The sequence below is a fragment of the Podarcis gaigeae genome (assembly GCF_964106915.1).
Source record: "Podarcis gaigeae genome assembly, chromosome: 5".
Classification (NCBI taxonomy): Eukaryota; Metazoa; Chordata; class Lepidosauria; order Squamata; family Lacertidae; genus Podarcis; species Podarcis gaigeae.
In genome coordinates, this window is record NC_139681.1 from 7,099,284 (window position 1) to 7,111,713 (window position 12,430).

At 42.7% G+C, this 12,430-nt stretch overlaps 1 protein-coding gene across 3 annotated transcripts in view; it reads left to right on the forward strand.

Annotated features, from left to right (window-relative positions):
* VWF (von Willebrand factor) overlaps positions 1-12,430 on the forward strand; it is a 162,869-nt gene that overhangs the window by 87,651 nt on the left and 62,788 nt on the right. For all 3 annotated transcript variants that reach the window (XR_014564188.1, XM_083738706.1, XM_083738707.1), the window contains 3 exons: positions 9,138-9,281; positions 10,731-10,895; positions 12,110-12,153. Coding sequence is in view for 2 of the 3 variants with exons in the window: in XM_083738706.1 (XP_083594832.1) it covers positions 9,138-9,281; positions 10,731-10,895; positions 12,110-12,153 (353 nt within the window). In the remaining variant the exon portion in view is untranslated. The remainder of the gene's footprint in view (positions 1-9,137; positions 9,282-10,730; positions 10,896-12,109; positions 12,154-12,430) is intronic.

Sequence of the window (12,430 nt, forward strand, 5' to 3'; positions counted from 1 at the left end):
CTGTGAACAAACTATTGGATACTAAACTAAGAAACACCACGACTGGTTTGATGAGAGTGATAGTGATACTGAACGCATTATTGACAAGAAAAGGAAGGCCTTTCAGATCTAGCAAAGAGATAAAAACTGCGCAACTAAGAAAAAAATCTATGCCAACGCTATAAGGATGAGGTTCAAAGAAGAACCAGAAAACTAAAGAACACCTGGTGGATAAAAAAAAAAAAGCTCAAGAGATCTGGCACTTAGCTGACACTCATGATGCACAAAGTTTCTTTAAAGCCACAAAGACCATCTATGGGCCATTAAATCATGGCATATGTCCCCTATGCTCAACAGATGGTTCCACACTTCTAAAAGATAAAGAAGCTATTGCTGGAAAGAACATTACCAGCATCTCCTTAACCGCAACTACCCCATAGCTCCTAAGGTTTTCTCACAAATTCCACAGAAACAAATTACAGATGAGCTTGCAGTATCTCCAAATATGGGAGAGTTGTGTACAGCTATTAACCAAATGAAATGCAACAAAGCCAGCAGACATGATGGGATACCCGCTGAAGTCTTCAAAGTGGGTGGAACTGAACTTACACAACAATTTCACAAGCTCATTGAAAAAATATGGGAGAGAGAGGAGATCCCAGCAGACTTTGGGGATGCTAAAATTATGAACTTTTTTTTTTTTAAAAGGTGATCAAGCGGATTGTGGAAACTATTGAGGCACCTCTTTATTAGCTGCGGTTGGCAAAACTCTTGGAAGGATCTTGGCAAACCATCTCCTAACTATATCCAGCACTACACTTCCTGAATCCCAAAATGGTTTTCAACCTTCCAAGGGGGCAGTGGACATGATTTTCTCTCTGCTTGACAGCTTCAAGAAAAATGCAGAGAACAAAACCAATCCCTGTATATGGCGTTTATTGACCTGACTCAGGCCTTCAACACTGTAAATCGTAATGCCCTGTGGACTGTCCTTCTGAAAACTGGCTGCCCAGATAAATTTGTGAACATCGTTCTGCTCCTGCATGACACTATGACAGCAACAATCTCAGATAACAATGGTTCTCAAAGTGAACCATTCATAGTGGGATCAGATGTTAAACAGGGTTGTGTTATTGCCCCAACTCTATTCATTATTTTCATTGCCATGCTCCTACACATTGTCAAAGGGAAACTCCCCACCAGGGTAGAAATCATGTATCGAAAGATGGAAAGCTCTTTAATCTGAGTAGACTGAAAGCAAAGAGTAAGGTTACCATAACTTCCATCATAAAGCTTCAGTATGCTGATGACAGTGTAGTGTGTGCACACTCGGAGGATGACCTCCAAACCATCCTAAATATCTTCATAGGAGCTTGTGAAAAGCTTGGCCTATCACTCAACACCCTAGAAACCAAAGTGCTGCACCAACAAGCACAAAACAACCGCTCTGCAGTGCCACAGATCCAACTCAGCGGTGTAACATTGAAAAGTGTTGATCACTTCTCCTACCTGGGCAGTTATCTTTCCACAAGGGTCAACATTGATGCCAAAATCCAGCATCGCCTAAGCTCTGCGAGTGCAAATTTCTCCCAATTGAAGCCCAAAGTGTTTGAGGACCGGGACATTCACAGGGAAACCAAAATACTTCTTTACAAAGCTATTTTACTACGAACCTTACTGTATGCTTGTGAAACATGGACCACTTATAAACGCCATCTCCGACTCCTCGAAAGATTCCATCAACGGTGTCTCCGAAAATTTTTACATATCGCTTGGGAAGACAGGCAAACTAATGCCAGTGTACTGGAAGAAGCAAAGATCACTAGTGTTGAAGTGATGATTCTTCAACATCAACTTCGTTGGACTGTTCATGTTGTGTGGATGACTGATTATCGTCTGCCAAAGCAACTACTCTATTCCGAACTTAAAAATGGTAAGCGTAATGCTGGTGGTCAACAAAAGAAGTTCAAAGACTCTTTCAAGGCAAATCTAAAAAAATGTAGTATGAACACCGACAACTGGGAAACACTGGCCAATTGGAGAACAGCCTTTACCAAAGGTGTCATGAACTTTAAAGACGCTCGAACTCAGGACAAAAAGGAGATACGTGCTAAGAGGAAAGCACGCTTAGCAAACCCTCACCGTGATCAGCTACCATCTAGGAACCTCTGTCCCCACTGTGGAAGGACATGTGGATTGGTTTCCACAGTCACAAACTCACTGCTAAGACTGTGTTCATGGAAGACAATCTTACTCGGCTACGAGTGATTGCCAAAGAAGAACTACTATGTTGGGCATGTCCAACAGGTTAACCTTTTAGTTCAGTGCAATTGTATCACAGGTCTTAGCCTTCCTGTCAGGTATCTGCTTTTGTCATATTTAAGTAAATAGTAAGTTGCTTCTTTTGACTTCTTCCTCAGGAAGCATTCCATAAGTGTGGGGGAAGAAAGGCCTTTGGGGATTCATGGTTCCGTGGTCAAAGCCATTGAGGAGGTGTGATTAGAACCGTGGAGACCTTTTTAATATGGTGATTCATGAGGTCCAGGCAGCAACTTCTGCTTTGTTGAATTCCCCTGCCTCTTGTAATCATACAACATCCTAAAATGATGTAACATTTTATTCCTTGGGTTTTTGTTGGGGGGGGGGGGTCCAGACGAAGAAAATAGCTACTAATGGATATTCTATCATGTTTCAGTTTCTGCTTCTCTACCATTTGAGTACATTTGGATTTTTGTCTACATTGCATTTCTCTTGCCAATCATTATGTTTTTATTTCCTGTCCATTTTTTTAAAAAAGTATTAGCTTTGTACAGCTTCTCTCGCATTCCCATTGCACCCCAATATAATGCCTGAGGGATTGTTTTGTCTTTTTGTTCTGCCCCCACCCATTCTCTAAATCATGAATGGAATTGTTGAATAATAGATCCTCATATGCCTAAAAATATCCCATTAAGAACTTCTAGTTTGACTACCTGTAAAGTTTATTCTTGTTGTGGAAAGTTCATTGATATGGCAGACGGCCTGTATAATTTTAATAGTTCTTCTTTGTGGGTCTTTAACTAATCTACATATGGGTTCCATGCCTGCACAGAGCAAAGTCAGAAGTCTTCTACAGCTAGGAGATTTTGGTGGACAGCTCACGCCTAAGGGAAGTGGCTCTCACCTTTCTGCCGTGTTCCTTCTTGATGGCCGCTGTTGTTGCATCTTTAAGAGCCTGCACTTTGCTCTGTTTCTGAAGAAAGCACATGCCTAGCTTTTATTATCTTTTCATCCACTCTTGATTTCTCCTTTCCATATAAATGGAAACTGCTGCTCTTTGAAGGACTTTCATGTCCTTCCTTTCAGCCTCCAGTTGGAAGGCTGAAAAGAGCAGAGTGGGACATACTGCAAATAATAAATGCTAGGCAGGGAGGTTAACCCTGCAACCCTGATATATCTTTGCCCCATGAAGTCGATCTGACCTGTGGAAGCAAAAAGGTTCCCCACTCCAGCTAAGCCATGGGTAGGCACACTAAGACCCGGGGGCCCAATCGCCTTCTAAATCCGGCCTGCGGATGGTCCAGGCCCCAGCGTGTTTTTACATGAGTAAAATGTGTGCTTTTATTTAAAATGCATCTCTGGGTTATTTGTGGGGCACAGGAATTCGTTCATTCCCCCCCTTCAAAATATAGTCCGCCCCCCCACATGGTCTGAGGGACAGTGGACTGGCCCCCTGCTGAAAAAGATTGCTGACCCCTGACTGCTAAATCAACCCCCACCCATCTGAGAAATTCTTCCTCTTGCCAGTCGGAAGCAGAATTTGTCCCTTCCCTCCCCCTCATTTTTTTGCAAGGAGCAATTTTGGCAAATTTTACCTTGATCTCTAGTTCACGGTAAGATTTTTGGCACACACACACACACACCTCCAGGTGTTCGCTGCAAAATCAGCTACTTAATTGTTTTGCAGTGTTTTAAGTATGCAGATGCTAATGTAATTAATGTAGGTCAAGGGGAAGATGAAATGGACTGAAAATTGTTGCAAGCTATGTATGCTCAAATTCTGGAATTAATTTTAGAAGTTCTTCTAGTTAAACCACAACTCGGCATGAATTCAACACTGCAAAGATCCAAGTAGAGAAATGATAAAGGAATTGAAACAAGTAAATATTCTCATCCCCTCTCATAGTGGGGAAATCTGCAAGTCATAGACTTCTCTTGCAATTCTCTCCCGCTGTATGTCCCTGGCATGGGGATTTTAAATTATTATTGGTTAGTACAAATGTCTGCTAGTCTAACCTACACAGTGAGGGGCATGGCAAAACTGTTTCTGGACTTTGCCACCCACACACTGATTTATTTTTACAGTTCATATATCATTTAACATAAACATCTCTAAGTAGTTTATAAGAATAGTGTAATTGTAAAATCAATCGTAAAAATCTAAGAGAGACATAATCACAACTCTGGGCAGTGTAAAATGAAAAAAACATTTCAATGAACATGGAAAGACCAAATAAACAAAACTAAGGCAAACTAAGGCCTGGGGGCTGGATCCGGCCCAATCACCTTCTAAATCCAGCCCACGGACGGTCCAGGAATCAGCGTGTTTTTACATGAGTAGAATGTGTGCTTTTATTTAAAATGCATCTCTGGGTTATTTGTGGGGCATAGGAATTCGTTCATTCCCCCCCCCCCTTCAAAATATAGTCCGGCCCCCCACAAGGTCTGAGAAACAGTGGACCAGCCCCCTGCAGAAAACGTTTGCTAATCCCTATCTAGACTCTCCTATGTGGACACCATATATATATATAGAGAGAGAGAGAGAGAGAGAGAGAGTACATTATATATATATAATGAGTAGGGCAGCTCAGAAGGAAGGCTAGTATATGGCGGTCAAAATTTTGGCAACCGTGCTGCAAATCAAGTTTAGATTCTTGGATGATGCTATTTTGCTATACAGCTACTGTTTTCGATGTGGCTTTGGGCAAATGTAACTGAACCATTGCATGTCTCCACATGTCCCTGTCCATGCCTTAAGTTCTTCATCAGAGGTCCTTCTTGTGGTTCCCCTGCCATCTAGGGGCACAGTTGGTCCTTACCGTGCAAAGTATCTCCAACACAGTTATTGTTACTGTAAGGCATCACAAGATCTCTATGGAGTGGGGGACAGAAATTCCCAATAGTGGTGATTGATATGCTACAGAATGTTTTAGCCAAGTAAACATTTCAGAAGAAACACAAAGAGTACAGCGTAATTAAGTCTGCAAGTCTCCTGTTCTTATCCATTAATGCCACAAACGTTTCAACCTTTGCCACTCCTAACAGCAACATACGGATTAGTCACCCAGATTGGCAGATCATTGGCCACACAGGTAATTTGCTGTTCTGCTACTTGTGTGGGTGTTTTCTTAGTAGCAGTGAAAACACTCCTTAGGCCATGTCAGGAATTTGTTAAATATATCTTTTGGCATTCGAGTGACTAAGAGTTTGGGATGGTTGTAGCACGCTGTCCTAATGAATGAGTGAATGAGTATGTTTGTGCTTTTTTTTCCCCACTGGGTGTCGCTGTAGCACCATTAAAAATATTTAAATAGGGCATTAAAATATGCTGTGTTTGAATATTTCTCCTAGCCTTCAGCCTAAATAACTCAATGATGTTTCATAACTAGAAAGTTACAGATAGGTAGCCATGTTGGTCTGCCATAGTCAAAACAAAAAAAATTCCTTCCAGTAGCACCTTAAAGACCAACTAAGTTAGTTCTTGGTATGAGCTTGCATGCACGCGAAAGCTCATACCAAGAACTAACTTAGTTGGTCTTTAAGGTGCTACTGGAAGGAAATTTTTTTTGTCATAACTAGAAAGTTAATATTTCCGAATTTGCTTTGAAAATGGTAATTTTGTATCATAGCCCTGATGAGTTAGTTCTTTTGTGAACTTTTAATTTTATTTAAAATGGTATTGTCATATAATTAATCCTTTTTAAAAAATATGTATATTTTAAATAATCTTCATTAATTTCCCACCTAGTTTAAAAACAATAAAACAAAGGAAGGGATAAATGTGAAACACATTTTTATGGACAGTAGACATAAATAATATAGATGACTGGTGTGTCTTGCACTTCACGGAAGTAATACAAACATAAGAAATGAGCTAAAAAGAAGGGAGGCAAGGGAAGGATAAAAATATCAATAGAATTCCACAAAAAACTGCACCATTTCAACATATTCCATAATAATAGTGTTTTTTTTTTTTTATTTCCTCATTTCTACCATAAACTATTGATAATAGCACCAGCCGAGGTGTAGCTTGAACAGCCTATCTAAGAATATTCCTTATTTCAATAAAAATTTTGGATCATAACATCCGTGCCAGAAGGCACTCCCACCACAAATAAAAATACATTTCTCTATTTCCACATCTTTTCCAACAACTGGAAGATTGACTGGAGGTGATGAGGAAGAGTTGAATGGGTGTATAAATGCCATCTGTAATTTATTTTTACTGCAAAGTTCCATTGTTCTGGCTGATACTGAATTAAAAATATTTCCTCTCCAGAACCTTTTTCATATATCCTCTACATTCTACAATGTTCCCTTGCAGGTTTATTTTCCATGTAAGTGCCAAGCTATTTGCATATACATTAAGTATGTTATTATATCTTGCTCTACAGTTTACGTACAAATGCTTATAATTTGTACTATTGTACTATAAATCTACTATTGTACTACAAATCTACCATTGCAGATTTATAGATATAGGGATATTGCGCACATAACATAAAGAGTAACAAGTGTAAATATATAAACAAATGTACAGTCTGGTTTGCATGAGAATGAGCGAGTCCGAAGGTTCCCAGTTTTATGTTGTGAACTGCCCTGTCCTCTTCAGATGAAGGGCGAAATACAAATTTAATAAATAATAATAGCAATAATACCCAGAAGGGAGATCAAGGCCGCTTTGCACTTCTGGTGTGCTAGCCAGAACTGAGCCACAATGTGACTAATTGAAATGTGTGAACGAAGGTTTGTGGTTTGTCTCCCCCCTCAAAAAACCAACCTGAGACCAATAATAGTTCTTGGTTTACTGCTCTTGGTATGTCTGGGCAGACTGTGTTAGGCTAAACCATGGCAAGTTGCAGGCAGTGCATCTTCTATATATAATAATAATAATAATAATAATAATAATAATAATAATAATAATAATAATTTATTATTTATACCCCGCCCATCTGGGCGGCTTCCATAGAAACCAAAAATACACTAAAATATCACACGTTAAAAACTTCCCTGAACAGGGCTGCCTTAAGATGTCTTCTGAATGTCAGGTAGTTGTTTATCGCTTTGACATCTGCTGGAAGGGCGTTCCACAGGGTGGGCGCCACTACCGAGAAGGCCCTCTGCCTGGTTCCCTGTAGCTTTGCTTCTCGCAATGAGGGAACCGCCAGAAGGCCCTCGACGCTGGACCTCAGCGTCCGGGCAGAACGATGGGGGTGGAGACGCTCCTTCAGGTATACTGGACCGAGGCCGTTTAGGGCTTTAAAGGTCAGCACCAGCACTTTGAACTGTGCTCGGGCACGTACTGGGAGCCAATGTAGGTCGGTCTTTCAAGACTCGGCGGCCGCCCCCAGTCACCAGTCTAGCTGCCGCATTCTGGATTAGTTGTAGTTTCCGAGTCACCTTCAAAGGTAGTCCCACGTAGAGCACATTACAGTAGTCCAAGCGGGAGATAACCAGAGCATGCACCACTCTGGCGAGACAGTCTGCAGGCAGATAGGGTCTCAGCCTACGTACCAGATGGAGCTGGTAAACAGCTGCCCTGGACACAGATTTGACCTGTGCCTCCATGGACAGCTGTGAGTCCAAAATGACTCCCAGGCTGCGCACCTGGTCCTTCAGGGGCACAGTTACCCCATTCAGGACCAGGGAATCCTCCACACCTGCCCGCCTCCCGTCCCCCAAAAACAGTACTTCTGTCTTGTCAGGATTCAACCGGAAGAGCGAAGCAGCTGCCATTTTCCTTCTGGGTCCCTACTTGCTTGTTTGTTTGGTTTAGGATTATGCGTGACCTTGATTTATGGCTTAGAGCAAGTGTGCAGGTTCTGGAAAAGGAGATGGCAGCCGATTTGCTGCTTCCTGGACATTTTGGTTGCAGCTCGTGGTTAGTCTGGAAAGAGCCGAGCCACAAGTCCAGGTTTGGATGATATGCTAAGTCAAACTAAGCTCAGCTTGGCGCAACAGCAAAACTACCACAGTGTCTCGTGCAAACCACGCCTATGTCTGCTTACAGCAATGCCTTCTCTAGTACAGTGGTACCTCAGGTTAAGTACTTAATTCGTTCTGGAAGTCCGTTCTTAACCTGAAACTGTTCTTAACCTGAAGCACCACTTTAGCTAATGGGGCCTCCTCCTGCTGCTGCTGCTGCTGCCACGCCGCAAGAGAACTTAATTTGTTCTGGAGGTCCTGAAACTGTTCTTAACCTGAAGCACCACTTTAGCTAATGGGGCCTCCCGCTGCTGCCACACCACCGGAGCACAATTTCTGTTCTCATCCTGAAGCAAACCTCTTAACCCGAGGTACTATTTCTGGGTTAGTGGATTCTGTAACCTGAAGCGTACGTAACCTGAAGCGTATGTAACACAAGGTACCACTGTATCGTAAAGTAGATTAAATGAAGCCAGTTATTAAATTGTCCTATTTTTAATCTTCTGTCTCTCAACAATATACATCCCATAAACCTTACCATTCCTACTACTCTCTAAATCAGGGGTCCGGGTCAGCAAATTTTTTCAGCACAGGGCCAGTCCACTGTCCCTCAGACCTTGTGGGGGGCCAGATTATATTGGGGGGGCGCGGATGAACAAACTCCCATGCCCCACAAATAACCCAGAGATGCCTTTTAAATAAAATCACACATTCTACTCATGTAAAAACACGCTGATTCCCGGACTGTCCGTGGGCTGGATTGAGAAGGCGATTGGGCCTTAGTTTGCCAACCCATGCCTAAATCATTCTTCACTGACCTGGTACCTTCCAGATTCATTGAACTACAAATCCTATCAGGACCAGCCAGAGCATGCAGGTTGTAGCCCAACAATATGTGGAGGGGCCCCTTTACTAACCCCTCTTGAAAATAGTCTACTATGGGTTCTGGACCACTTTTTCTTTTTAATTTTCAGGAGAAGTGATTGACTTCACAGTTCAGCATGCCGTTTCTGAAGCCAATGGAGGGAGACCCAACGCTTCCAAGATAGCTGTGATCATTGTATCTGCCCCATCACAAGATTCCGTGGAGACTGCTGTATATTCTTCAAGAGTCAATAGTAAATATTCTGCCACTATTTTTATTTTTATAGTACGAGGGTATTTTGGAAACTAACTCCGTTTTTTTAAAATAAGCCCTGGGAATTGTTGTTGTTAGTGGAACTGTGGATATGTTGGGACAAAAGAACGTCTGGCAGAAAAATGATTAAGAGTTCCTTTTTCCCTCTACATTGTCTCTATTGCAAAGGGCCCTTTCTGAGACCAGAAGCTTTTCAACCATGAAAACATGCAAGTAAATCCCACCCCCTCAGTGTCACAGCACACACTGGTCCCGCTCCCAGGCACAGCCTTCCCCTCCCCGGCTCTCTCCAGATGTTTTACATTCAGACCCTCCAAGTGTCCCTATTTTGCAGGGACAGTCCCACATTTACAGAAGCTGTCCCAGTTACAAATGCCTTGCTATACCTTAGGACGTCCTATTTTCATTGGAGAAATGCTGGAGGGTATGGAGTGGCGTGTGAAGACCCCCCAAGCCACCCCCCCAAGTAAAGACACAATAGACACAGAATTTAGTTTTAGGTTTTTAGCATTAATTTTAGCTGCATCTTTATTGATTACAGCATGTGAGTGGTTGCTTAGGCATTGGTTCCAGACAGGAACAGGACTGACACTGGGCAACACCAGAGGTCAGTAAGGGAAAGCATCCTGGGGGAGCGAGAAGCTGGCTTCAGTCTCACAGCTCACCCCAGATGCTCCCAGGGGCTGTGGCCCTAGCCCCTTGTCAGGGTTCGGGCAAAAGCAAGGTGAACCCCTGGATTCTTTTAACGGAATTCCCTAGCAGCAGCGATGGAGGGGCAGGCACAGCCAACCACGTCCCCTCAGCAAAACATTGAACCAGTGCCTAACCGCCAACCTTACAAAGTTGTGACGATTTGCTACACGGTAGGCAAAAACCAAATGGCAACAGCCAATCAGCCAAATGGCAAAATTCCTACCGGGACCCTGTTCCAAGACAGACAATCCTTAGACAGGCATAGCAAGGCCAAAGAACGGCCCTAAATATAGGGTGGGAGGGCGGGTGATCCGATGCACATCGTGCGTCCAGCCTCTTAAATAGCCCCTTGGCAGCCAATAGACACCCAAACCAGCCAAATTTCAGCCCCATCAACCAAGGGGCAACCAGTGGGGTCTTGTGGCTATCCAAACGGTCCTTCCCCACAACATGGAGGCAGTTTATGGTGATTTCACCGCAACATGTGCCCTCCATGATGGAGGACACGATTTATCTGACCCCATGCCATCTGAAGGCTGCCTTGTATAGGCAAGTTTTTAAATGTTTAATGTTTTATTATAAATGTTTATATATAATGCAAGCAGTTTAGAGTGGCTAGGGCAACCCAGTCAGATGAGTGGGGAATAATAATAATAATAATAAGTTGAAGAACGTCCGATGAAGCAAGTCCACCACCTTCTAAGGGTGTGTTTCAATATGTCAAACTTTTCCTTAGGGGTCACATTGCTTCCCATTGGAGTTGGAGACAGATATGAGAAGGCACAACTGAGGACTTTAGCTGGGCCATCTGCCCCTGACACCATAATTGAGCTACAACGCTTTGATGACCTTCCAACTCTGCTGGCATCGGGTGATACATTTTCCAGGAAACTTTGCACAGGTGAGCAAAACAAACTAAAAGAAAACAACATCACCACAACAAGATATATGAGGTGCACTCTTTGCTTCTTTAATGGCTTCCATTATTCTCAGAAATTGCCGCTCTCTTTTTATAAGCTAGAGGATCCTACTTTGTAGACGTTCTTCAAGTATGCCAGTTCATCACATAGTGAGAGATGAAGAACAAAACTTGTTAAGAAGAAATGGAGACTTATGAGCTACACATTGCCAACTCCCACCCCCACTCCCACCCTGGTTATTTATCTGCTTTGTAGCTTAAAACAATTTTTGTCAGAAAGCGAGAAACTTAGAAAGGTCCCAAGTCCAGTATAGGGTCAAGTTTGGTGTGAATAGGGCCACCACTGGTAAGGGTGGAAAAATCTGTTCTGTTGTAGTCTGTGGGCATCTTGAGGTGTGTCCCATTCTGCTCCTGGGTGGTTTTTTTTAGGATGATTCCATGATCGGGTGGTGCTGTGGGTTAAACCACAGAGCCTAGGACTTGCCGATCAGAAGGTTGGCGGTTTGAATCCCTGCAATGGGGTGAGCTCGTTGCTCCCGTTGCTCGGTCCCTGCTCCTGCCCACCTAGCAGTTGAAAAGCATGCCAAAGTGGAAGCAGATAAATAGGTACCGCTCCGGCGGGAAGGTAAACGGCATTTCCGTGCGCTGCTCTGGTTCACCAGAAGCAGCTTAGTCATGCTGGCCACATGACCCGGAAGTTGTACGCCGGCTCCCTCGGCCAATAAAGTGAGATGAGTGCCGCACTCCAGAGTCGGTCACGACTGGACCTAATGGTCAGGGGTCCCTTTACCTTTCCCTTTTATGACCATAAAAAAGGTCAAAGGGAATCAACAGGGTTACACTCTCCATCCCTGTGCTGACATACCATCCCTAGTTAAGAAGGAAGAGGCTATATAGTCATTTGTTAGAATATATTTCAGGCTAATTTTCTTCTGAAGCTTGTATTTTATTTTATTTTTACAATACTTTTTATTGAATTTTGTGGATATATCAAAATTGAGAACATAATAAAAATGTGAGGAGCAAAACTTAAAACCCACAAAGGATGATTCCTCAGGATACTGCAGCAACAATAACATATGTTGTGACACGTGGTCAGTGCTGAAGCCTGTATTTTTTGAAACCACAGTTTAGTAGTCCTTACCACCCTGCATAAATGAGATATTCTAAATGTGTAATGATTGCTTGTCTTTCAGAGCCTGTCTTAGAGTGCATAGATGAGGATGGGAATGTGAGGGCAGTAAGTAGATGCAGTATATGTTTATATTTACATTATATTTACATTTACATAACTTAAAGATTCTATGTGGATGTCCAACTAATCAAATCAGCCTGCAAAGCCACTTGTGTTGGAGAATGTCTCTAGATGACTTCTGTTTTATGGGACTGGGTGCGCAGAGGAATAAATGCCTTTTAGGTTGATGGTGCTCAACCATGGAACAAGAGCTTATTATTTTTGGCTAATATATCAGAACTACCAACATTTAACAAAACATCACCTAATGTGGCCCTTTCTT